The sequence below is a fragment of the Tympanuchus pallidicinctus genome, unplaced genomic scaffold (assembly GCF_026119805.1).
Source record: "Tympanuchus pallidicinctus isolate F22 unplaced genomic scaffold, pur_lepc_1.0 scaffold20, whole genome shotgun sequence".
NCBI lineage: Eukaryota > Metazoa > Chordata > Aves > Galliformes > Phasianidae > Tympanuchus > Tympanuchus pallidicinctus.
Genome location: NW_026294722.1, coordinates 6,148,993 through 6,172,425, shown reverse-complemented (window position 1 = coordinate 6,172,425; position 23,433 = coordinate 6,148,993). Strand labels below are relative to the sequence as shown.

Here is a 23,433-nt window from a genome sequence, read left to right as displayed (position 1 = left end):
CGGCGGCCGGCGGAGGCAGGGAGATGCCGCTCGGCTGCGACAGGAAACCCGGCGGCAGGGACGCACCATGTGCGGCGGCGGGGAGAGGCGCGGGGCGGCGGGCGGCCGCTCTCCTCCCCTCCCGCAAATCCGCCCCGCAGCCCCCCCGCCCCGAGCTGCCGGCACCGGCCCCGGGCGCGGGGCGGCGTGTGCCGCTCCGGGGCGCGCTGGCCGCCGCTGGGCGCCGGGCTCAGAGCGTACCATGTGCGGCGCCTCCCCTGCCCGCGCACTGCGGAGAATCCTCGCACGGCAATAGCAGGCAGATAATAACAATATTATTAGAGCCTGGGACCCATATATTATAGACACATAAAAAAAGCCCACCATGTCGGTTGCCTTTGCTTCTGCTCGCCCGAGAGGCAAAGGGGAGGTGACCCAGCAAACTATCCAGAAGGTAAAAACAGCATGCTTTGTACCGATGGGGTGGACGTGATTCCGTCCGTGCTCCCGCAGCCGTGGAAGGAGGCAGATTGCGGGCGAGCAGGGAAACTCGTGCATGGCCAGGGCTGCAGAGCCGGACAGCTGGAGAGAGGTGGGGGAAGGAGGAGGAGGAGGAGGTGGAACAAAGCAAAGGTGTGCAGATCGCTGCAGAGAGAGCCAGAGAAGGGGTACAGGATGAAATCCGCTGGCACGTTGGCTGCTGCTGGAGGGAAAAAGACTGACAATAATGCAGTGGAAAAATGCAATAGCGTTTGCAAATATATGTTTAATTTCTGACGGTATATCAGCAAAAAAAATGAAATAAAATGCTGCATTGGCGAGGGTTTCGCCTTTGGATGCGGAATCTTAGAAGCCAGAGGGAGCAGCGATCAGTGGTGTTTTTCGTCTGCTGTTCCTGTTATTTGTGATGTGTTTATTGGTGTGTAATGACAAAGGTTTTGAAGATTTTCTCTGCAATTGAGCTCTCCACGCGGTACAGAAGGGCTCCCAGTTGGGAAGTTATTGTTTCCCATCCCGGAGGGCTGGCAGCAGGGAGTGCAGTGCGTGCACCTGCCGACCCTCCGTCCCTCCCACAAAAGGTAACTGTATAAGGAAGAGGCTGGAGACTCAATAAAGACGCATGTTTCACTTTGACCGCTATTTGTCATTTGTACTTGTGCTGCCGTGGCTGCGTTCCCCACCACGAAGGCATTTTGTTCCTGCAGCTCGTGCAGTGTGGGAGGTGCAGGTATTGGTCGTGGTCGGTCCGTGGACGATGGGCAGTGAGGCAGCGTTGTTGCTAACGCAGCAACGAACGGATCGTCAGTAGGTTTTGCAGCCAAACCATTTTCTGGTGCCAATTTATGACTTCTAGGGAAAAATGGGAAGAACGTTACAGAAAAGAGATTGGGCAGAACGACCTGCTGTGAGCCTGAGGAGTGTGACTGAAATCTCAGGGCGCTATTTGGAAACGAAGCCCGTGCTCCCGCAGCACACAGTGTTGTGAGCAATTAATTTTAAGCAGTGAAATAGCCCAGTGGCTTTTTTTTTTTTGTCTCTAACTGCCGTGTGACTTCAGGACTGTTTGTCAGTGTTGTGGGCTGCTGGCAGTGATTTGCTGTTTGCAAAGCACGGTGCTGAGCAGGGGACTTGCAGGCACAGTGACTGAATGGACGTTCCAGTTCAGTGTAAGAAACGGAGCAGTCAGAGGGGGCACGTGCTGGGCTCCTCACAAATTCCCACTACAGCAAGATTGTTTGAGTATTCTAATGGCACTGAAAAACAAAAGTGTTGTTATTCGTATTTGTAGTATAAAAGCAGCTTGTTTTTATTTATTAGCTCAATGGTCTTTCAAAGCTTTAGTCGTTCCAGTACCGCAGACCACCAGAAGATAACTGGTGTGCTGGAAGTCAGAGCTTTTGGCCACGCAGCAGTGATGGCGCTGCTTTAAAATGTTCAGAAACAGCAATTTTAGGACAGTGAGCTGCATCTTCTTGTGGGTGGTGATCAGAACTCGGGGCCCTCGGCATCTCAGCGGGTCAAGGACCGTGCCGTCACGTGTAGCACCTGCTCGCGTCCCAAAGCAAAGCGCCCACAACGCCATCTGTGGCTACGGAGAGCAAATGCGGAGTGTCGCAGAAACTCGGGTGTTTCATACGATTCTCACGTGTTCTGATCGTGTTTCTTTCATGCAGATGTTAGATGAAAATCACCACCTAATACAGTGTATTATGGATTATCAGAGCAAGGGGAAAACTGCAGAATGTACTCAGTGAGTATGATGAGTTTCGGGCTGTGCTTTTGGAGTACTTCTTAAGGGCTGTACCATGAGCAGTGCTGTCCACTGAGCAGGGAGAAAATGCTTGGACTGATCTGTTAGATTTGCTTGTATTACAAACTATTTATTGTTCTTGGGATGGAGGGTGTTATTTTTTTCCCCATAGTATTTGAGAATTTAATATTTAGAACATTTTTAACAGATTATTTATAATTCTGGAGAACCATGCTAACGTATTCACCTCCTGCTTGCAAATTAAGCTGTTGAAGATTTTGAGCAATAAGGGTCACCCCACATTTCTGCAAAGAAGGCAACACTATGGGACTTGTGTGCATTTGGGAGATGACCAAGTTCCACGCTTTTTGTATTCCTTTCACAACCTTGGCTTCATATTTGCCAGTTTTACTACTTCCCACACGTTTTCCCCTTATCAGAAGAAAAAATCATGCTAAAAAATATTGTCTCTTGCGTTCTTCTCAAACTCTCCAGGTTTGTCTCTTTGTACATCTGTAGTTTGCTTTTGGATGCCCTCCTGTTCTTCCTTATGAACTCTTCCCGTTCATGGAGAGCTGTGAAGAAGCAGAAATGGTTCAGGTGGTGCTGACTTGAGTAAACACTCCAGTTAAAGCACTCTTGAAAAAATCTTGTTCTTCTCAGCTTGTTGGCAGGGCAAACAGGTTTTGGGTTTTGGAATTTCACTACGAATGGGACCCTGGTTAGACAGAGGAAGAATCTGTGGTAAAGCTGCTGACCCAGTGTCAATTCTCAAAAGCCTGAGCTCCCAGCTGCACAGCGCACTCCAAGTGCTTGCAGAGAAGCGTGTGCTTTGCCTCCTGCTTCCCCCACGTTTACCCACTGGTACAATGGGTGTTGAGCACACTGTTGAAAAGCACAGCAGCGCAGATGTGGGTCAGTATGACAACTGTTTGCTTTGACAGATGTAAAGTGGGCTGATGTCATTTAATAAACTGGAATTTTCTGTGTTGTTAAACCTTTCCAAATAAGCTTTGCTCCTTATTCTGTAGATACCAACAAATCTTGCACAGAAACCTTGTTTACTTGGCAACAATAGCAGATTCTAACCAGAATATGCAGTCCTTGCTTCCTGCTGTAAGTACCAGTGCTACCACCACATTTATTTCCTATGCCAGAGGGAAATGTGCTTTGATACAGATACTGATAGATGTCAGTAAACCTTTTTTATCCCTAAGTGGATGTGCAGACCACCAACCAAGTGCAAAGCTACTTTTACTGCATTTAAGATACATTCTTTTGGATATTTGTGTTAATGTCTGTCTCAGTGGCCTAATTTCTAAATACTGGGAATGATGCAGTGTTACATATGTGAACAGGACCCATTTGTTCCAGATTCATTATTCTTGGCTTATTCTTACTGTATTCTTTACTTGGGAAAAAAGAAAAAAAAAAAGCCACTATTTTATCTCAGTATTTGGGCATTGGTTTGCTTTTAAAAATGGGGTTATTGCTGGACTGATTGATTTGAGAAGTATCCAGCATAACACAAAGCACACAATAGCTTTATGCTTGGCAAAGGTCAGTTTGTCAACACTCTGCTGTGTAGTGTTTGTGAAGGCATTTCCCCACAGCAGTTACTTTCAGTCCAGTCCAAATGAAATTTATCTGAGTACAAAGGAATGGGCACAGAAGCCAGCCTCTGTTCGAAGCTCAGCTTGGAGACCTTTGCTGTGCTGCCTGCTGGCTCCCCCGTGTCGTGCTGAATGTCATTCACACATCCTAGTCACAGGAAAAAAGGTTTGCTCAGAAAGTAAGGGGAGCACTTACTTACTTAAGGCAGTTTTTAGTCATGCTTGGTCTAATTTGAGGGTGATTATTTTTCTAAATAAAACCTAATAAAACCTAACAAAAAATTTGCTTCTCCTCCTTGTTGTTTGCAGCCACCAACGCAAAACATAAACTTGGGCCCAGGAGGAATGACTCAGAGTGCATCCAACCAGTCTCTTCATTCACAGAGCAATCTCAGTGATGCAATCGGGACGGGCCTTCCTCCTTCCTCCCTCATGCAGAGTCAGATTAGCAATGGTGAGCCTTGGTCCCCTTTGTGCTGCTTTGCTGTTGCTTGGCAACAAAATCATTAATGCAGAAAATACTTACAGAGCTGTAAAAGACCTCTCCTCACTCACCTTTCAGGCAGATGGGGATTTCTGGGACTGTTGAAATCATCACAAAATGGCTACAGTCTGTAATGAAGTTGGGTTCTGCGAGGCCTCCAGTCTGCTTAGTAATTCTATGGGAGAAATTGAAAACAGTTTTAAAAATGTCTGATGAGAATCACCAAGATGCCTCCAAGTCTCTAGTTAGAAAAATGATATATTGCAGTATTTTTCTCTTGAAGATGGTGGGGCTGGCCAGGGTGAAATGGGATCGCTTGCATGACTAACTGCACAACCAAGCCTTTAGATTGCAGAGCTCCTCTAGATAGATTTCTTTGGGGGAACAAAATGGTGTTACCTCAGCCTTTGTCCTCCACAGAAGCTTTCAGGGATTGTAGCATGCAGCCAAAGAGTCTGCACAGACATTTTATACGGATAAGACAAATATACACATTTATCTATTTGTTTCTTTGGTTCTTGCAACTAAAAAGAAGCTAACTGAGATTTTTGCTGCTGTTGTTTACTTTGTATTAATACTCTATAGCATTAATAATCCATGTATTCATTTTGTTCCTCACGGTTATTTAGTCAGCTCTTGTTTATGTGGGTCTTTCCCAAAGTGAGAGAGAGAGAAAAACAATGTCTATAAATAGAAGGATCTGACTGTAAAATCACAGACCTTGGCAGGGGAACTCAGGAGCAGATGCAGGCAGTGAAATTACTTCTGAGTTTTTAGAAATCTATTAGTGGTCAGGCTGGTAGGACCTCTTGATAAATGGAGGAGGTCCCTACTTTTGTACACTTCCAGCTGTAGAGAGAAATTTATCCGTGCCACCTTTCTGAAAGATTTATTAACTAGTGTAAGTGTTACACTGAATCAGTCTGAACATTGTTTGTTTGCTTTTTTTACTCAGAATCTACATTTTCACTGTTACTGCTGCTGTTTTTTTGTATTTTCCTTTGCTCCCCAGTTCTTTACAGCAATGTGATGCTCATTAAGAGGCAGTCCTGCTGGGTGCCATCACTTGCAGAACAGAGGTGGGAGGCAGTGCTGGTGCACGCTCACCTCGTGTGCCCCCATCCCAGTGCTAACAGCCCGAGCTGGGGCTCTGGGGGCAGCGTACTCTTTGTCCAGTGCTCTGCACCTGCGTGGTGCCAGGCTGTTAAAGTATTGCTCCACTGGAGGCTGGTCTCAAGACAGAACTGCTCTTCAAAAGGAAGGTGTGAGAATGCACACCTCTCCTGGTGTGCTGTGAGTAGCCCAGGTAACAGCAGCAGTGATGGCATGTGCCGCTGCTCTGCAAGAATGGAAGCCTCCCACCCCAGGCCTGGGGGCACCCACCTGGGTGCCAGCCCCTCCTGCTGCTGTCTCTGTGCCAGCCAGAATCGAGTTGGCACCTTAAGCTATCCGGCACCCGACCCTCATGAACAGATAAGCTTTGAGACTGAGAAATTATTTAACATCAGCCAGTGATTATTGGACAGTGTTTTTTTGCAAGTTAGGCATAAGGATGCACAAGCAGTGATGAATGTATGGGCTCCAGTTCTTGTGAAAATTTTTCATCTGAAGGAGATGAAAATCTGTACTGAACAGGTACAGCATTGTTAAAGAGGAAAGGACAGGGAAGGAGACCTCAAACTAGTACATTTCATCCTTTATTGTCCTCACACTGGTCTTCACAGGAATCATCTCTGCAGGACAGTCACTTGGTAGTACCTAAATATACGATAATTACCAGCAGTGGCTGCTGGGTCAATAACTAATGGTAACTGATGATAATTCCGCCTGTAGGGACAGGTTAAAAACCAACCCACTGAAATTTCCAATAATCCAACAGCCACAAGTTGGTGATTCTTCATGCCGTGGCCCTGCAGGCAGAACTTGTAGATTCAGACATCAGCCAAGGGAAGCTCAACTGCCTCCTGACAGAATGGGGTCCAACTGGGAATCCTCGCTGTTCAGAAATCATGAATGAGGCCTTTCAAACAAAACTCAGCTCCCTTAGATTCACAAAAGTATGAAAGAGATTCAGTGCTTTGTATTTGCCTTATTGTTCTAGTATTTTTATTTAAACACTTTGGGTCATGCTGTCGTATTTTCCTTTACAACCATGAATTAGCCAAACTTTTTTTTTTGGGGGGGGACTTCAAAGAAAGCCCAGAGTCTCATGTTTTCCCATGCTAACAGGGCAAGATTTACTGTGAGCCTTACTGAGCCCAGTCTCTCTCATTCAGTGCCTGCAGATGCCATTCAAACACCACATGTTTTGTGTTGCACAAAAACGAGTATCAGCTTTAGAAGATACTCAGAACTCTCACAAAGCACAGAGCTGGACCTCTGTAGCAGTTTGTGTGTCTCTGGTTCTGCAGATTTCAGTAGAAACAGCTCTGTTTGTTTGCTATTAGAAATGCTGCTTGCTTCTCTCCGTGAGAGGAAAATATAATGATCAACAGCAAATCTTCTGTTTTTGATGACTAGAAATATCATTAGGAGTCGTTAATGAGGTTTGCAGTAAGAGAATTAAACATTTTTTCAGAGGCTGTAGGTACGCTTAATAACCAGATTGAAATATCATTATCTAAACATTGCAATATAATTTTGTCTCTTCTAGGGATCCTGCTTGTCTTCCATTCTATCTAAATTAATTTGATAGACAGCAATACACAGCTGAATTTAGATAGGCAACAATACATGCTATCATAATTTCTACAGTATCAATGCACAGTGAAAACAACTTTCCAAAACTCACTCATAAAACTATTTGCAACAACTAATAACAAAAATCAGGACCAGATTTTCCCTAATTTTTGTTATCCGACAACAACAGAATTAAAACAAAACAAAACAAAACAAAGCAGCACACTGCCAGGTAAGCAGAATGCTACTCACATCTCACAGTGCTAGGGTACAGTTGGAGCAGCCCAGTAGTTATGGACTGTGATACTGGGCAGGTACTGTAAGCAGTGTTACGATGGCCACTTGCTCAATATGTCTTCAGAAAGTCTGAGGTTGTTTCAGTCAGACTTCCAGAAAGGGAAAGACAAGCTTGTCCTCTTGGTCCTCTGAGGGGAGGCCCCCTGGTGCTTCTTAAGCCTGAGTCACAAAGTGCAGTTGGTCGGAGGGGAAATGAATGAATGAATGAATGCAGCAGTGTGCAGAGTTTATCAGCCACCATTGTGCCTTCCTATTGTCACCGTCTGTGTGAATGGGGTTAACAGCAGGCAGGAGGAAGGAAAGAATTTCAGAAGGCCGGGATGTTTCCAGAGTCTGTGTATTTTCTAAAGGATCTGACACTGCTGGCATTTGTGAATTTCACTGCCTGCAAGATCTGTGGAAGCCCGTGAGGAACTGGTTGTAGGCCACAGCTGCTGATTTTCCCCTGCAATTCTGTACAGCTAGATTTGGCAGGCAGGAGGAGGAACACTGCTGTAACTTTGTAGGAAGCAGTTCTGTCTGTCAGTAACAGAGGATTTTAATAATGAGGATTGTTCTGTTTTGTTTTGCCTTACCGTATTTCAGAAAGGCTGTGAGGGCTTTAATGCTCTCTGTACGTTGCTGATAATAGCACAGATTTTCTTGTTGCTCTCTTTAATTCTTCTAGGTCCAAACCACGTGCCTATGCAGCAGTCAGGCCAGAACACAATGCCCACAACCTCTCTGAGTATGAGTGTCAGCAGTCACGGAACTGGGCCTGGTTATAGCCATACAGTGCCTGCATCTCAGAATGTGCCAATGCAAGGCCAGGGCTCGATAGGCAATTACGTCTCTCGAACAAACATCAACATGCAGTCTAACCCAGGTAAACTCCCTCTTCCTCCTTCTGGGCCAGCTCGACATTTCAGTGACCTCAGAGGTTTACCACACGTGAATGTGTTCTGTAAATATTCTACGTACACAGGGACAAACATGCAAGAAGAAAAGCTTTAGGATGTCTCTGAATGAGACAGAACAGTTTCAGACCTGTTTTAACTGACGTTGACTTGCCACGGTTAACAACAAGTGGTGGAAAACAGTTCAAAGAGTGGCAGCACTCCCTGCTAGGGCCTGGCAGCAAATCTCACAGCTGTGGGAGGGATTGGAAAGGCACCTTTATCCTATCTGAAGGAGCCTGCCAGCAGAGTATTGCACGTTTATCATTTATACATTACTGCCACGTTGTTATGATTTTATAGTGATACTTAACACTGCTTGGAGGGCATAGAGACTAGCAGACAACTCCGAATTTGTCTCTTGACCAGTTAAAACAAGTGCTGCTGAGTATTGAATGGGTTGTCCAATGTTAGTTCTCTCAGAAATACAGGGGGCAAATCAATCCTACAGTGCCAGTTTATTAATATGTATAATCATTGGATATATAATGAGATGGGTTAGAAAAAAATAATTGATTAGAGAACAAATACGGCAATGAATGAGTCAGAAAGAACTGGGAACAAATATCAGTTCTTATTTCTTTAATCCTACTCCAGTAACGATGCATTCTTTTCAAATCAACTAGCAGTACTCAGATGTGCTGTCAAATTTGTGACTGAAACAAATGGCAAGAACTGACAAGTAACAGCATCCTTGTTGGATTCACTGAAAAGAGCTCAATGCACAGAGTAGGAAAACATCTCCCCCTGTGGAAAATTCATAGAATGATCAGGATGTAATGTAGTTGAACGTTTTAACTTGCTTCCAAAGAGACTAGGGAGAGAACCATCACATCCCTTTACAAAACAGATTTTCCATGTACATTGTAGTCTCCATGATGCACCAGCAAGCAGCAACGTCACATTACAACTCGGCACAAGGAGGGAGCCAGCATTACCAGGGGCAGTCCTCCATTGCCATGATGAGCCAGAGCAACCAGGGCAACAGCATGATGGGTCAGCGACCGATGGGCCCCTACAGAGCTTCCCAGCAAGGTGAGATGTATGCCTAGCTCACTGCTGGGGGCAGCAGCAGCTCCATGAGATCACCTGCAGGGTAGGCAGAACAAGATTTCCAAGTCACTTCTATGCATTAGGAATCCCATCTGGAAAGAAGGGAAATCTGAAATGCTGGAAGTACCGTGACAATCAGAAGAACTTTAATCTCTTTTCAAGTTTATTTAACTATTTCAGGTGTTTAGGAATAATTCTGTCTAAAAGAAACGGTGAAAAGAAAAGATGAACTATTTGATATACAGCTCACTGAAGTAACTGGAAACCTTTTCATTTCTTTTGAATGGTATTGGATCAGCCGTAAAATGGCACAATTAACAAGGAACTCATTTCTGCAAACAAGATAGAATGTGCCAGCAATTAATAGGAAAAATTAGGCCAAAGCAAGGAAAACACCAGAAGAATACCACCATGCTCTAACACCTCTCTGGAAAAAGTTCTAAGAGGTAACAAAGCTGCTAGACTGATTCTAATATAAACTGAATTTTGCTGAGAAACAAATTAATACACTAATTGAAATATATTTAACTCTCTATGTACATGAGCATGGAATACATTCCTGTGCTTCCTAATATCTCAGATTAGTAGATGAAACGTTGCCATTACTTTTGGTATTGCCATACAAGAGAGTGGTTTTAGGACTTCTATTACTGAAGGTTGCATAATTTCAATTTCAACTAGCTTTGTTTTCTAAAAATACAAAGTTGTTTCCTTTTTCCAGTGAGCAAAACATCTTTGAAACTGCTCTCAACATACATAGCCTGTTACTTATCAAGATGTCAATGCTGTTCTCTTAAAAAAAAAAAAAAAGAAGATAACAAACATCACTCAGTCGTCCATGGGCTCAGTGTGCTCTCTCATCTTTGCTTGCAGGTTCCTCACAGCAGTACATGGGTCAGGAGGAATACTACAGTGAGCAGTACAGTCATGGACAAGGCTCATCAGAACCTATGAATCAGCAATATTATCCAGATGGTAATTCCTCTGTACTGTTGTCGCTGTAGTGCTGATACAGTGTAGGCCAGCATGACTGCCACATCCGAAGACATGGCAAACACACTGGGATTTGTTTCCACTTCGAGTGTTAGAACATTCTAATCCCTCTGCCTGGAAGCAGCAAACAGACACATACATATGAGTGCACACTGCTATCAGACTGCTTCCTAAAGGGCATGAAGCTGAGTTTGGATGAGTATATGCTAGCGATTTATGTGTAGGTGTAACTTCCTTGCTGCATATTCAAGCTCCTGTCTTAGGTTGGTTATTTTCTCTTAGCCCCATATTTATGCCTAAGCAACTTTGTAATGCATGTATTCACCAGCATATATATATAGTTATATTAAGCATGTATCTGATAAATCTTTGCAATTTCTTACAGGACATGGTGACTATGCCTATCAGCAGTCATCCTACACTGAGCAGAGCTATGACAGGTCATTTGATGACTCCACACAACACTATTATGAAGGAGGTAGGAAAATATCAGGAATCTTTGTAACCCTCTAAAGCCCCCTAAAGCCCCCTAAAATACTAAGGAGACAGCATGCTTATGGAAATGTAAAACATGACTTGCACTGCACACGTTACTGAACTGCTACTTAGCTATTATTTAAGTGTCCAGAAGACAAAATGTAGGTGTTACAGCACGGTTATACCAACACCGTTATCAGACTGTGTACGCAGCATGTCAGTACCTGTGTGAGGTACACGCTGTGCAGCCTTGTGGGATCGTTGCCAGCTTGTGCACAGTCTCATGTTCATTAAAAAAAAAATTATCCTCAGGTGTAGCTGAGCCAGATAGAATTTCACTGTTAGGATACTGCATTGTAGTTGTTTTTAAAAATCAGTAACAACTAGATGTCTTGTCTTTCTGGGATGTACGAATAAACACTGTTATCTGGATCAAAATACACTGGGAGGGCTTTTTGAGAAACCAGCTGTGTACCCTGGCACCCTTATCTTTATGGTTCTGCCTTTTTCTTCTGAAACACTTTAGCAGAAAAAAACCCTTTGGGGAGCAGGTTGCTTATTCACTGGTTTAATGATGTGTGTAAATAAACAACTCCCTCCCATTCAAAAGAACTAAAAGTCACTAGAGAAATAAATTCATTATGACTGGTGAAATGCAAACGCCTGTTTCTGAAAGAGTGCCTGTCTGTGAGCTCCAGCCCAAGGCTCCTTACTAGAGATGGAACAGAGGAAGGTCTGCTACAAGCATAACCACACTGTGTCATTTTTTTCCACTTTAGGAAACTCTCAGTACAGCCAGCAGCAGGCAGGATACCAACAAGGAGCTGCACAACAGCAAACATATTCCCAGCAGCAATACCCGAATCAACAAAGTTACCCAGGACAACAGCAAGGATATGGTAAAGCTGCCACTGGTCAAGTATTTGCAGCACTTAATCTTGATGCCTCCATTCCTCACCTAAACTATGCTAAACTATTTTATTGATTAACCTTGGCCATGCACATACTATAACTAGCCAAACAGCATAGCATGAAAAGAGATTGGGCAGTAACATCCATTAATATAGCAACTCCAAACTGCTATGTTAGCATCCCATTGCTTTCTTTCTTGATAACTTGAGAAAGTTATAAAGTACTCGTGCCTCATGTTGACTGGGAGGTGTTGGTAGAAGGTCACTGCCTGGATTCTCATGCCTCCTACACATCCAATAGTTTTGCAGCTGACATAAAAACAATTCAGACAATCCAAACTGACATCAACAATCCAGAGAACCGCTTTGCAACATCGTGCAAAGGTTTTAATCCTTGGTGAGGAAATAAGGTGAAAAGAAAAAAAGTGGAAGTGATTTGGAGATACAGCTAACGCTGTCACAGGGCTGTGGAACCTTTCTGGTTGCCAGAGCAAGGCTCTTCACTGTCATCAAACCAGGTTTGAACTGTTCACTGGTCAGCTGCAGGCACCCGTGGTCTCTGGAAGAAAGAAACCATTTCAGGTTAATCAGTACAAAAAACAGGGGCTGGAGAAAACAAGGCTATTCTAAATACTGGTTTCAAGGCAAGGGACTGCCTTGCAGTATGTATTCGCTAACCTTTATTACCCTGTAGCAAATGGACTCCTATTAATAACTGTCTCTGTCTCCTCAGGTCCTGCACAAGGAGCATCTTCACAGTATTCCAGCTACCAACAGGGACAGGGGCAGCAATATGGGAGTTACAGAGCTTCTCAGACAGGACCATCCGCTCAGCAGCAGAGGCCTTATGGCTACGAGCAGGTAAATTGTCTTAATTTCTGCTATAAAAAAGCAGATTTAGCTGCTAGCTCTGCACATAAATCTATCTGGTATTTTGGTGCAGACATATTGAGTGGATCTTGCAGAATTTATAAACCAGCAGAAAATTAACTCTGTTTATGAATCCCTGATATATTATGCTCCAACATTTATATTTCTCTCTTTTTTTTTTTTCCCCCCCAGGGACAATATGGAAATTACCAGCAATAAAAGAATATGATCCTGTGTCAGATTCATTTCAATAGTATTTCCATCTTTTGAACTGGATGTGCCGGCAGTTTTGATTAATTGTAATATGTTGGTTACCCCTTAGCACAAAGCAGCGTCTGTATGTGAACAGTGTTCATTTCATGCTGGATATGAAGCAGTGCACTACTGGTAACAAGACAATGCTTTAATGGTTTGATATTTGGTGCTGTGTATAGTACTGTATGTTGATACAACGCAGAAGTTTTTAATTTTCCCCCCATTCTTGATGTTTCTAAATAGCTTTAGGATCATTTGATCACAGTTGTGCCCCGTTCTGACAAAATGCCAGGTTATTCTGCACTCTAACTAAATACGAAGCCATTCAGTCATATCTCAGTCCAGGAAAGTGTCCTATGGTAAGTTATCAACTTTTTTAAAACTAAATGTATTGCAGGTTACCTGCCAGCCTCTGAAATCCATGGCTCTTCACTTCTTAAGCATAAGGGAAAGGTTTCATTCCTTATGTGAAGACAGCTCCATGCTATAAAAATAAAATTGACTGCAATCTCTGCAGTACCTACTGGGCAAACTACCCAGGTCTTATCATTCAATGATCTGCGTAGGTCTATTATTTCTGTTGTAAAAGGAACAGAAAGATGATCAAAACCTATATTCAAGGAAATGTTAATCACTAGTGGCACCTTTTATATATCCATGTAAACAAAGGTATTTCTGTCATGGAAAGAAAAACAGAAGGAAGTTCAGAGATCTGCAGTGCATCCTCCTGGATGTCAGTATTGCTACATGCGGTGCTGAGAAAACATCTGGCACCCTTTCAGTCTTGAATATGCTACTCCAAATGTTGTAACTTGCACACACATTTTCATGCCAAATTCCACAGGCAGGTGGCTGGCATCCTTCTTTATTTCTGATTCTCCCATAGCCCTTACTGAAGTTTTCCAGCAAGAATTATAAGCATAAATACTGTCTCTTTTTTTATTGTTGTTGTTGACTGTATTTATGCTTCTTGACAGCATTTTTTCTCTTTAGCTTAACAGAAATAGTTCAGAAATAGAGATTTTTATTTATTTATTTATTTATTGGTGGCAGAAAAGCAACCAAATTCAGCTTTGATTGTGGAACAATATTCTGAGTACAGAATATCGATAGAGGGAGAATCTAGAAACGTGAACTAGAGGTGTGTTAAAGCCAGTATGACCATCTGGAGTTACTTCCATGTCCCTGTAGAGTGTTGAATGAAGCCCTTATGAAGTGCTTCTGTAACTGACAAATGAAATTACACGTTCAAATTTCTCTGTGGTGAGAGTAGGGTGGTTATAAGCAACGAGCAGTTTTTAATAGGAGATTAACTGGACGTTTATGCTGTAAATTTACCTTTTGCTGTAGGATTTCTGTTTGTTGAAACTGGTATACTTGCAGGATTTTGAGTTCTAGCACTTTGTGTTTTGAAAAACCAAGACCACGGTAAAACAGAAGATCTCTCCCTTCAGTACGTCTATTCCTGTAGAGAAAAGTCTGTAAGTGGACAGTTTGCTATGGGATGTTGTCCAAGCACTGCCCTTGCAACATTACTGCTTTCATTACTGATAAAACAAGGCGTTTTCAGCCCGTCCTCATTTCATTCATCTTTCCTGCTGGTGTTTTCATACAAGTAAGTACTCTCAAATATCAAGGAAAGGAAAGGAAGTAGGTTTGTTTTCTTTACGCTATGTTAATATCACAGGTAGGCAGAGTGCAACATTGCTCTCGGCCGGCCTCCCCCATGGCTTTTGAAAGTGCTGAAATCCTTTGGAGAGAATACGAACAACACTTGGAACGAAGCAGCAACATCCCACCACCCTGAAATGTCTTACATTAAGAACTTCTTGAATGTTGTGTATATAATGTATTTGAAAGAGCACTTTGGAAATAGTTTGTACATTTATTTCCTAATTTATACATGATTTTGGTGTTAATATTTCTAACTGTTAATAACAAAAATGTTTATTTAATGTGTTGTCCATTTTTATGTATCGATGTGGAAACGACGTGATGCCAGCATTTTGACTTCTTTCATTAACTGTAACCATTTTCTGTTTTGTAATACAGAATGCTTGGAAATTGTTTAGGTTAAACGTTATCTGAAAGCGAAGTTGGTGGTGCTTTTCTTACGGCGCAGACTGAGGGGATCCCCCTCACAGCGCACTGACGGGACGCGCGCCCCGCTCTTCCCGCGCTTTCCCAACGGCCGGCGGCGCTGCGCTACGCATGCGCACAGCGCAGGGCGGGGCGGGCGGCTGCGCTGTGGATGCCGCGGGGCGGAGCCGGCGCGGCGGTGCCATGCTGTTCCGCTGCGCGTTGGCGCTGCGGGTGCTGTCGGTATGGAGATCCGCGCCCGGCCGAGAGCCGGCTTTCTCCACGAGTTGCGCGGCGTGCTCAAAGAACAGGCGGCTGAGGCAAAAAAGAGTCATTTCGGAAAAGAAATTGGTGAGTGCTTGCGTTGCGCACCGCGCTGCTCCGCTCCTTGCCCTGCCCTCCGCACGGCCGTCGCTGTCTGTCACGGCGTGTTACAGCCTGCCTTGCGTGTTGGAGAAGCCGCGCAGGAGCTTCTCTTCGTGTCCGGATGGAATGTCTTCTCTGCTAGTACCGATACGGTTCAGTTTAAAACGAGTTCCCCGTGTCGCCGTGTGGTGGTGCTAGATCTGTAGTGGCGGTTTGTCGCAGCGCTGCCCCGAACGGAGCTCTCGTTGTGCGCGAGTTCCATTTATGCGCTCGCTTGCCTTCAGATCGTAACGCTTATCTTATCCCACTACTACGTGGGCAGTTTAATTTAAATGATTCCTAGTATAAAGCCCTGTGGTAACTGACAGAATTCATGCGTTAGTGCAGCCGAGTTGCACGCTGCATTCACGCTGACTGAACAGTTCCGTCCACCTGCACGGGCGCAGCTCTCGTTTCTCCCACATTTACAGTGCGGGTTTATGGCACTTCCCACAGATAGCTGCCTTCAGCTTGCTGTTGCTGGCAGGAAAGCCAAAGCACAGCACAGCCAGAAGCCAGATGATAAAGTCGTGTCAGAAATGGGGCCAAAATCTGGAATTCTCTGCACCTTTACCCCTTGAGCAACCGCTTGTGACAGGTATTAAAAGTAACTTCACTTACTCTACTTTTTTATCACTCTCCTTAATTTTCTTAATTGTTAATAGGTTGAAATTTGTATTGCTTTCATCGCCAGGTGGAGAAAGCAATGAGTCAGTGTGCGAACATCCTTCCACACAAGACACTATGTCCTCTATAGATTTTAGTTCAATTTTTAGAAGCTTATCTGTTTGTCTTCTTTCCATTTTATTCACATGAATAAGAGCACGATGACGGACTGATTCTGGTTGGCAGTGCAGTAGCTCTCTTATGCTACCTGTGTCAGCAGTACATAATCGTATTGGAAAGATACTTTCTCTGTTGTGTGCTCTTTTTAGCTTGCACATCTGCTTCATTAGGTTGTATCAGCATACTTTCTGTGTTTTAAAGAAACTCTTAAAAATACTGATAATTAGATTCTTTTTTTATTCAAAGATGCACTTTGTAGTCTGCATTTAATTTTTCTGTGAATTACAGCAGTTTAGAGGAGCTCATAATGACGAAAGAAGCACATCTGCACGTTATTAAGTTCTGTAGGGCAGTTAGCTTGTTGAATGGTGTCTGTGATAAACTGTACTTAAAGGCAACAAATCTCATCATCTTTGCAGACCCGCTATTTTGTGGATCACCGGAGAGTGCGTGTGGTTGGGGGACAAGGAGGAGGAGGAGGTCAATCTTTTTATAGCGAACCTAGAAAAATATTTGGAGGTCCTGACGGTGGAAATGGAGGTGATGGAGGGCATGTCATTTTAAAAGGTAAAACTCAACAAATCTGCTTTACTTCCTGTTGTCTTATCAACTTACATCTGTTGCTCGGTTTGGTTTTTTGTTTCCACGAGGAAGAGGTTGTTTCTCTCTAAGCTGTCTTTGCTTCTGTGTTTTGTTCTGAGCTCCGGTAAGAAGGGTATAAGTGACACTGACAGCCTTAGAAGAGTCTCCTAGGAAGTGTGTTAAAAATCGTGGTATTTTGTAAATGTTTTAGTGGCTTCTACCTGGCTACATAAAGACAACCCAACAAATGTTACCCTTAAGCTAGGTAAGGCTGCTTCTGGTACCACTCTGCTGCAAAATCTGCTAATCTGCCAACAGCATTTTCCTGAGGATTTTGTAGTGGTTGTGTACATTTTGGAATGAACCACTTAATGAAATGTATGATTAACAAACCTAAGCAGATAAGTAAAGGCAGTTAAACTTCACAACTTAAACTGATATTAATATTCTCTGATTCATTATGTTGAGACAGTGAATCAGATACGTTATCAATGTAGTCAGAAACAGAAAGAAGAGTCAAAACAGAGTTCTACTTTGCATGTTCTGCTAGAACAGTGTGTTTAAAATGCACGTGTTTTGCTTTACAGCTGACCAGCAAACGAAATCACTTTCTTCAGTCCTCCCTTTCTATCAGGGTATTCATGGAGAGAGAGGAGGAAGCAAAAACTGTTACGGAGCCAATGGAGCGTGCATTTATGTTAAAGTAAGTTAAGGTTCTGGTTGCTATGTTAGCTTTACTTACATTGCTCATTTTCAAGGTTGATGAACTCATGAAGAGAACATATCTCATACGCTTTTACAGTGAGCTTTGCCCTGCAGGAACTGGTTGGCACACAGGCAGATCAAAATTCTTTTCATTATTCATCAAAATTAGACTTATTTGGAAGGTACATCTGACCAAAATACAGTCCTGACTTCCTTTCGCTTCGTAGGATAATATGCCTACAGAAGGTTTTGTTGGAGATGCTACACTGAAGTTAATCTCTCTTTGTCTTAAGGTGCCTGTAGGTACGTTGGTAAAGGAGGATGGAGTAGTTGTGGCTGACCTCACTCAACATGGTGAAGAGTATGTTGCAGCTTATGGAGGAGCTGGAGGGAAAGGTAATCGCTTTTTTCTTTCCAACGAAAAACGAGCTCCAACATTTTTTACTCCGGGAGAGCCAGGTCAGGAGAGGGTCCTCCATCTGGAACTCAAGACAACAGCTCATGCAGGATTGGTGAGTGTTGCTATGGTTCTTTACCTTCCTTGTTGCAGGATGACGTTTGACTGACTGAAGAAATAATGTCTGATAACATTTTTATTGGCCTTTTGGCTTGCTTGTTTTGAGATGCAATTTGATGCTTTCTTGCTGTTATTTGGTAGGAGGATGTCCAAAGTGATTTGCAGAGCTGTCAGGCTCTTGCTGCTTCATCCTGCTTTCTCTAAAATTAACTGTATCTATAGAAAAGCAGTATCCAAAATTCATGAATGAGTAATGCTCACTGATGTGTACAGCAGGTATTGTCTGCAGAACCTGCAGATGAACAGTACAATGTGGAGATAAAATTAGAGCACAGATGAAATGAGAAGAGCAGAACAAAGAGACGTAATGTTTTTTCAGATTAAAATAAGTGCTTCGGTACTGCACTGAAAAATAAATTATGGGGATCTTTCTACGTTTGATCTATTTTGTGAGATATGTCACCTATAAATAAAAGGGGGGAGACCAAGGGGCAAAATTAATGTTCTGTCCCTACTGGGAGAACGTTTCTGCATCTGTTAAAGTTTGTTTGTTTTTTATTTAAGTATCATTGGAATGAACCTTGAGCTGTGGCTTTAATGGGTGCTTGTCTTCCAGGTGGGCTTTCCCAACACTGGGAAGTCGTCGCTCTTGAGAGCGCTGTCCAACGCGAAGCCGGCAGTGGCTGCCTACCCGTTCACAACTCTGAACCCCCACGTCGGCATCGTCCGCTATGAAGACTATGAACAAGTAGCAGGTAAAAGTTGCAGTGCACTGAGCACGTCCTGATAGCTGTTTGTGTCACACAGCTTCATCTTTGAATGCTGTAGAAGTTAACAATTCTGTTGAGTTATTTCTACGGAACTTCAAACTTGATGTAACAAAAATGCTGAAAGCCCATTTCACATTCACTTATACGTTGCCTTAATATCAAACTAGCCACCTGAATTCTGTCTTCATTGGGATAACTTAAATCTGAGGGGTGTAAGATAATAGCAGCCAGGTTTAACATTAGTTATGCTTAGTATTTATATGCTGTGGTGTAATTATGTAACACTTGCAGTGGATTGGGAAAGACTTTGTCCTTGTTGTTAAGTGTGTTGGATTCACTGTGACATTTCTCTCACTGTAGTTGCTGACATTCCTGGCCTAATAAGAGGTGCTCATCAGAACAGGGGCCTCGGGATGGCCTTCCTAAGGCATATTGAACGATGCTGCTTTCTTCTATACGTGGTGGATCTCTCTGTGTCTCAGCCGTGGATTCAGCTGCAAGACTTAAAATATGAACTTGAACAATACAAAAAAGGATTGTCTACAAGGCCTTGTGTTGTCATTGGGAATAAAATTGACCTTGCTGAGTCTAGGATTCATCTACCACTCCTTAAAGAACAGATAAATGACAGAGTCATTGCATTGTCAGCATTGACAGGAGACAACCTAGAGGAACTGTTAGTGCATTTGAGAGAGCTGTATGACACTTACGTGAAGATGGAACAAGCACAGGGGCAGAGCCCAGTCAAGTGGTAGGAAACAGAGCTACTACAAACTGCTGGAAGGAAGAAAAATCATAATTTGATTAGATAACATTTGCATGTGTTGTTTTTTTGTTGTTTCTTTATTTTGAATGTATTGCACACAGCCTGTGAGTTTGGTCTGGGCTGCTTCCAGTGGAAAATTTCAATTCACCTTTGAGGTGTCTTAGATGTCATAAAATAAATGCAATGCTTTGCTTTTATGGTGGAAACAGTTTTTTATTTAACTCACTGTATACAAAAATGTTAAGTTTTCTTCTTGAGGAATTGGGAAATTTTGGTTTAGAACTGGTGTTTTTTTTACAGAAAAGCTGGTAATTCTGCTTCTGTCACTTGGAACTTTTTGTTTGGTTTCATCTCAAATACTTCAGTCCTTCTGGGTGGTGCATCCTTAGCAGATAGGCTTTCTTACCTTTTTTTTCCCCCTCTGGCTGCCTGTGACTGCAGAGGAGCAGTCTTGTTCAGTCTTTGTACCCTCATACCTTTTGCAGTTGGGTTGAGATCTGTGATTATGATTATGTATTCGAACCAATTCCACCTGTGTGAGAAAGTGAGGGTGTGCCCTTTTTTAAGAGCAGCAGGTTTTTGTTCTGAAAAAGTGCAAACGTAACTTCAGTGCTTGAATTATTAAGTAAAAAAAAGTAAAATGGGTAATTACCTCTTTTAAATTCACTTCTGAGTAATTGCATCTCATTGGGTGTGGGAAGCAATCTATGTAAAATAAACAATGATATTGTTCCAGGTATGATCAAGGAAAAATAAAACCATAAGTATTAGATCCCATAGGGGCTCTCATGTTTTGTTTCATGCTTGCTTCATCCCCTAGGATTTACCAGACTGAATGAGGCAGAAGTTAATATTCAGTTCTGTTGTTTTGATTGGTTTTGTGCAGCACTATTAGGCCTCTGTGCTCTTCAGCAACATTTGACTTTGCAGCTGTTTGGTACTTACAGATTCTCAGTGTTCTGTCTGAATGTACTTGAGAATTTTGAGCATGACAAAGACCATTTTGAACACCCTTCACTCAGAGATCTCGCACTGACTTCTAATGCTCACACCATCTCAGTGCTTTCACTGGAGAACATTTTGTGTACTGATGTGCAAACAGCACAGCAGGTTGCTGGGCAGCTCAACAGCACGTCCTGTGGATCGTGTAATTGGTTTCTTTGTTCTTAGACTTAGTCTATATAAATCTATATTGGATGAAGTAACCTCCTGTGAAAGGTCTCCAGGGTAATGCTGGACGGGTGTGACTGTGCCCGATGCAGAGCTGATAGTTTGGGTCACCTTTTTCAGTAGTGCTCCTAAAGTATTAAGGTCTCTATTATGATGGTCTCCTATACAAGCTACTTCTTACAAGGTGTAGAAATGAGGAGTAACCTCTGATTCTTCTGAAAATAAGGTATTTACAAAGGAAACTCCACTGGTGGGAACAAATGAGAAATGGATAGTGATAGGACAAGGGAGAATGGTTTTAAACTGAGACAGGGGAGGTTTAGATTGGATATTAGGAGGAAGTTTTTCACTCACAGGGTGGTGAGGCACTGGCACAGGCTGCCCAAGGAGGCTGTGGATGCCCCATCCCTGCAGGCATTCAAGGCCAGGCTGGATGTGGCTCTGGGCAGCCTGGGCTGCTGGTTGGCGACCTGCACACAGCAGGGGTTGGAACTGGATGAGCAGTGTGGTTCTTTTCAACCCAGGCCATTCTATGATAAAAAGAATATTGCCAGGAAGGTTCAGTCTCTACTGCCCTACCACCAACATCCACCTCTGAGGCTGTGGGACAACCCAATAAAATAGGAGGCATTACTTTTGAAGCAGCCCTCACAGTATCTTTTACTGGACCCACTGTGTGATGCATGTAGGGAGAGTGGGTGAGTGTTCTGCTTGGCTCTTCTATCCACCCACAGCCTTGCCATTTCCTTGAAAGGGGATTTAGATCCCTTCCATTGCTAAGGAAGTGTGATATCTCTGTGCACGTGGTATAAATTAAAACTGCTCCTGATTCTACTTGACTTGATCCCAGTATTGCAGTGTGCCTGGCCTTTAAAGCACGGCTTTGTTTTCTTTTGTCTTCCATAGTGCAGTTTCCAACTTTCTTCCATTAAGTTTCCCCAGCTTTTTAAACAGGGATTGGTTGTTCTTGTGCTATAAAGGTTTGGAAGGACTGAAGTTATTCATGTTTGTGGGGCAGGTTATACATGTGTGCCAGTAATGATAAGGGATGATTTGGCAACCTTGATAATAGAACAAATTCACCTTCAGGCTGCACTCCTGATTTTTTTCTAGGCAGTTCTGAGGGTTATTATGTGGGATGTGCCCATTTTTTTCTGACATACAGCTGGTAGGAAAAAGGCAGAGATTTTTATCAAGCTTTTAATGCTGAGCTTGTGTTTGTCCTTCGTTTTCCCACTGAGAGTAGTTTTTCATCTCCTCTTTCTGTGCTGTAATAGAATTGTCCAAGGCAGCCTTAGCAGTGTTTGATTTCTTACAGGTTTTTTTGTTGTTGTTTGGTTGGTTGTTTGTCCTTGTTGATACGAAGTACTGCTTTGAATCCTTGGAGTGAGCATTCCTTGGCTGGGCTGGTTTTTGCTGTGCTGTTACATCACCAAGATAGAAGTGTTCATGTGGCCAAGACACCAGGCCAGTCATATTACTGGACCATATAATTACGGTTTAAAAACTTGCTCATCTCTGCATGCTCATTTTCAGTAAGAGGAAATGGGTAACTTTGTTACAATCCATTTTTTTCTGGTAACATGCCATTAATTTTAATTGGAGTCACTCTGGCATAATGCATTGGTGACCTTGGTCCAGACTGTTGGTTTTTTTAACTGAAATGGAGCATTGCATTCAGATTTTATGTCCTGGATACTGGGTAAAATAAGACACAATCAAAACATGAGAAGCTTTGTACTTATTCATATATGCTGAAAATGTTCTGTAAGGCCTGAATACCTTTTCAAATGAGTAGTGCACTTAGATCCAGATATATTAATGCTGGTTACAAAGTGAGACTGAACACCAATCGCAGAACAAATTATCTTCTGTTGTTCAAATCCTCTTTCTCTCTGTAAGCAGAGAAGTGCACGCTGCACAGATGGGTGCTCACAGTTGATATCTTAGGAAGGGTTTCTCTGGATTTTACCACCACATGGAAAAACTCACAACAGTGTGTCTTTTTTTATTTGAATCTTGACGCTCGCTTCCTCACTGCTTAATTTCCATTGAGGAAGGAACGTGGCTGTTCTCCCAAGGATGTGTGAATTCCCACCCAGTGCGTCCTTTGTGTGCACGCTCATCAACCAGTGGTAGGAGTTGGCTATTCACTGTCCACATCTAGATACATTAATCTTCCACTACAAATGGAAAATGCTTATGAAGAAAAATATTTGTATGAGGCAGTGTAATTGCTTATGTGCTGATTGTCAAGATGATATCTGTGATGGTACAGATGGGCTAGCCATATTTTGATTATCTTATTCATGCAATCATACTGTTGGGTAGCTATTCATTTCCTGCTGTTTTCTGCTGTTAGGAATGAGGGAGATGAGTTTGGGCAGCTAGTTTGCTTTGTCCAGACAGGACACACATTTATCACCTGTGAAAAATAACCTCTAGAAGGTCACTGCCTGAAATTGGCGTTTTTACTGGATTGTTTTAGAAAATAGTTGTCTGTGCCCTGCTTCACTTCTGTGGGCTTTCTGGCTTTTTCCCACATACAAAGCAGGAGTTGCCACATCGTCACGTACAGTTCATTAACTGGTACTGTTCATCATGTCATTATCATTAAGCGTTCCAAAGGTAGCAACTAAATACTCACTAAATACATTCAAATGGCTCGTGAAACTCGTTAGCGTGGAACAGTTCTACAATTCTGTATTAAGACTAAATGGAGTCAGTGCTACAGGAGTTAATTTCTTAATGTGTTTAGTCTGGAACAAAACCAATATTACACATAACTGCTAGGTTACTTCACCAGCAGAAGTTGAAATTTGCTTTTAGTGAATATTGAAGCTAAAAATGGAGCTC

The 23,433-nt window shown here is 42.9% G+C and overlaps 2 protein-coding genes across 2 annotated transcripts; both read left to right on the top strand.

Annotated features, from left to right (window-relative positions):
- The first annotated feature begins 244 nt into the window (after nt 1-244).
- SS18L1 (SS18L1 subunit of BAF chromatin remodeling complex) lies at nt 245-14,962 on the top strand. Its single transcript, XM_052683971.1, has 11 exons — nt 245-433; nt 2,154-2,230; nt 3,262-3,346; nt 4,153-4,297; nt 7,971-8,168; nt 9,109-9,273; nt 10,165-10,266; nt 10,670-10,762; nt 11,541-11,660; nt 12,406-12,533; nt 12,735-14,962. Exons 1-11 carry the CDS (start codon nt 365-367, stop codon nt 12,759-12,761), a joined length of 1,209 nt encoding a protein of 402 aa, XP_052539931.1. The 5' UTR covers nt 245-364; the 3' UTR covers nt 12,762-14,962.
- Nucleotides 14,963-15,058: 96 nt separating this feature from the next.
- On the top strand, nt 15,059-19,613 carry MTG2 (mitochondrial ribosome associated GTPase 2). Its single transcript, XM_052683948.1, has 6 exons — nt 15,059-15,227; nt 16,487-16,634; nt 17,237-17,352; nt 17,648-17,866; nt 18,488-18,626; nt 19,002-19,613. Exons 1-6 carry the CDS (start codon nt 15,081-15,083, stop codon nt 19,394-19,396), a joined length of 1,164 nt encoding a protein of 387 aa, XP_052539908.1. The 5' UTR covers nt 15,059-15,080; the 3' UTR covers nt 19,397-19,613.
- The last annotated feature ends 3,820 nt before the right edge of the window (nt 19,614-23,433 follow it).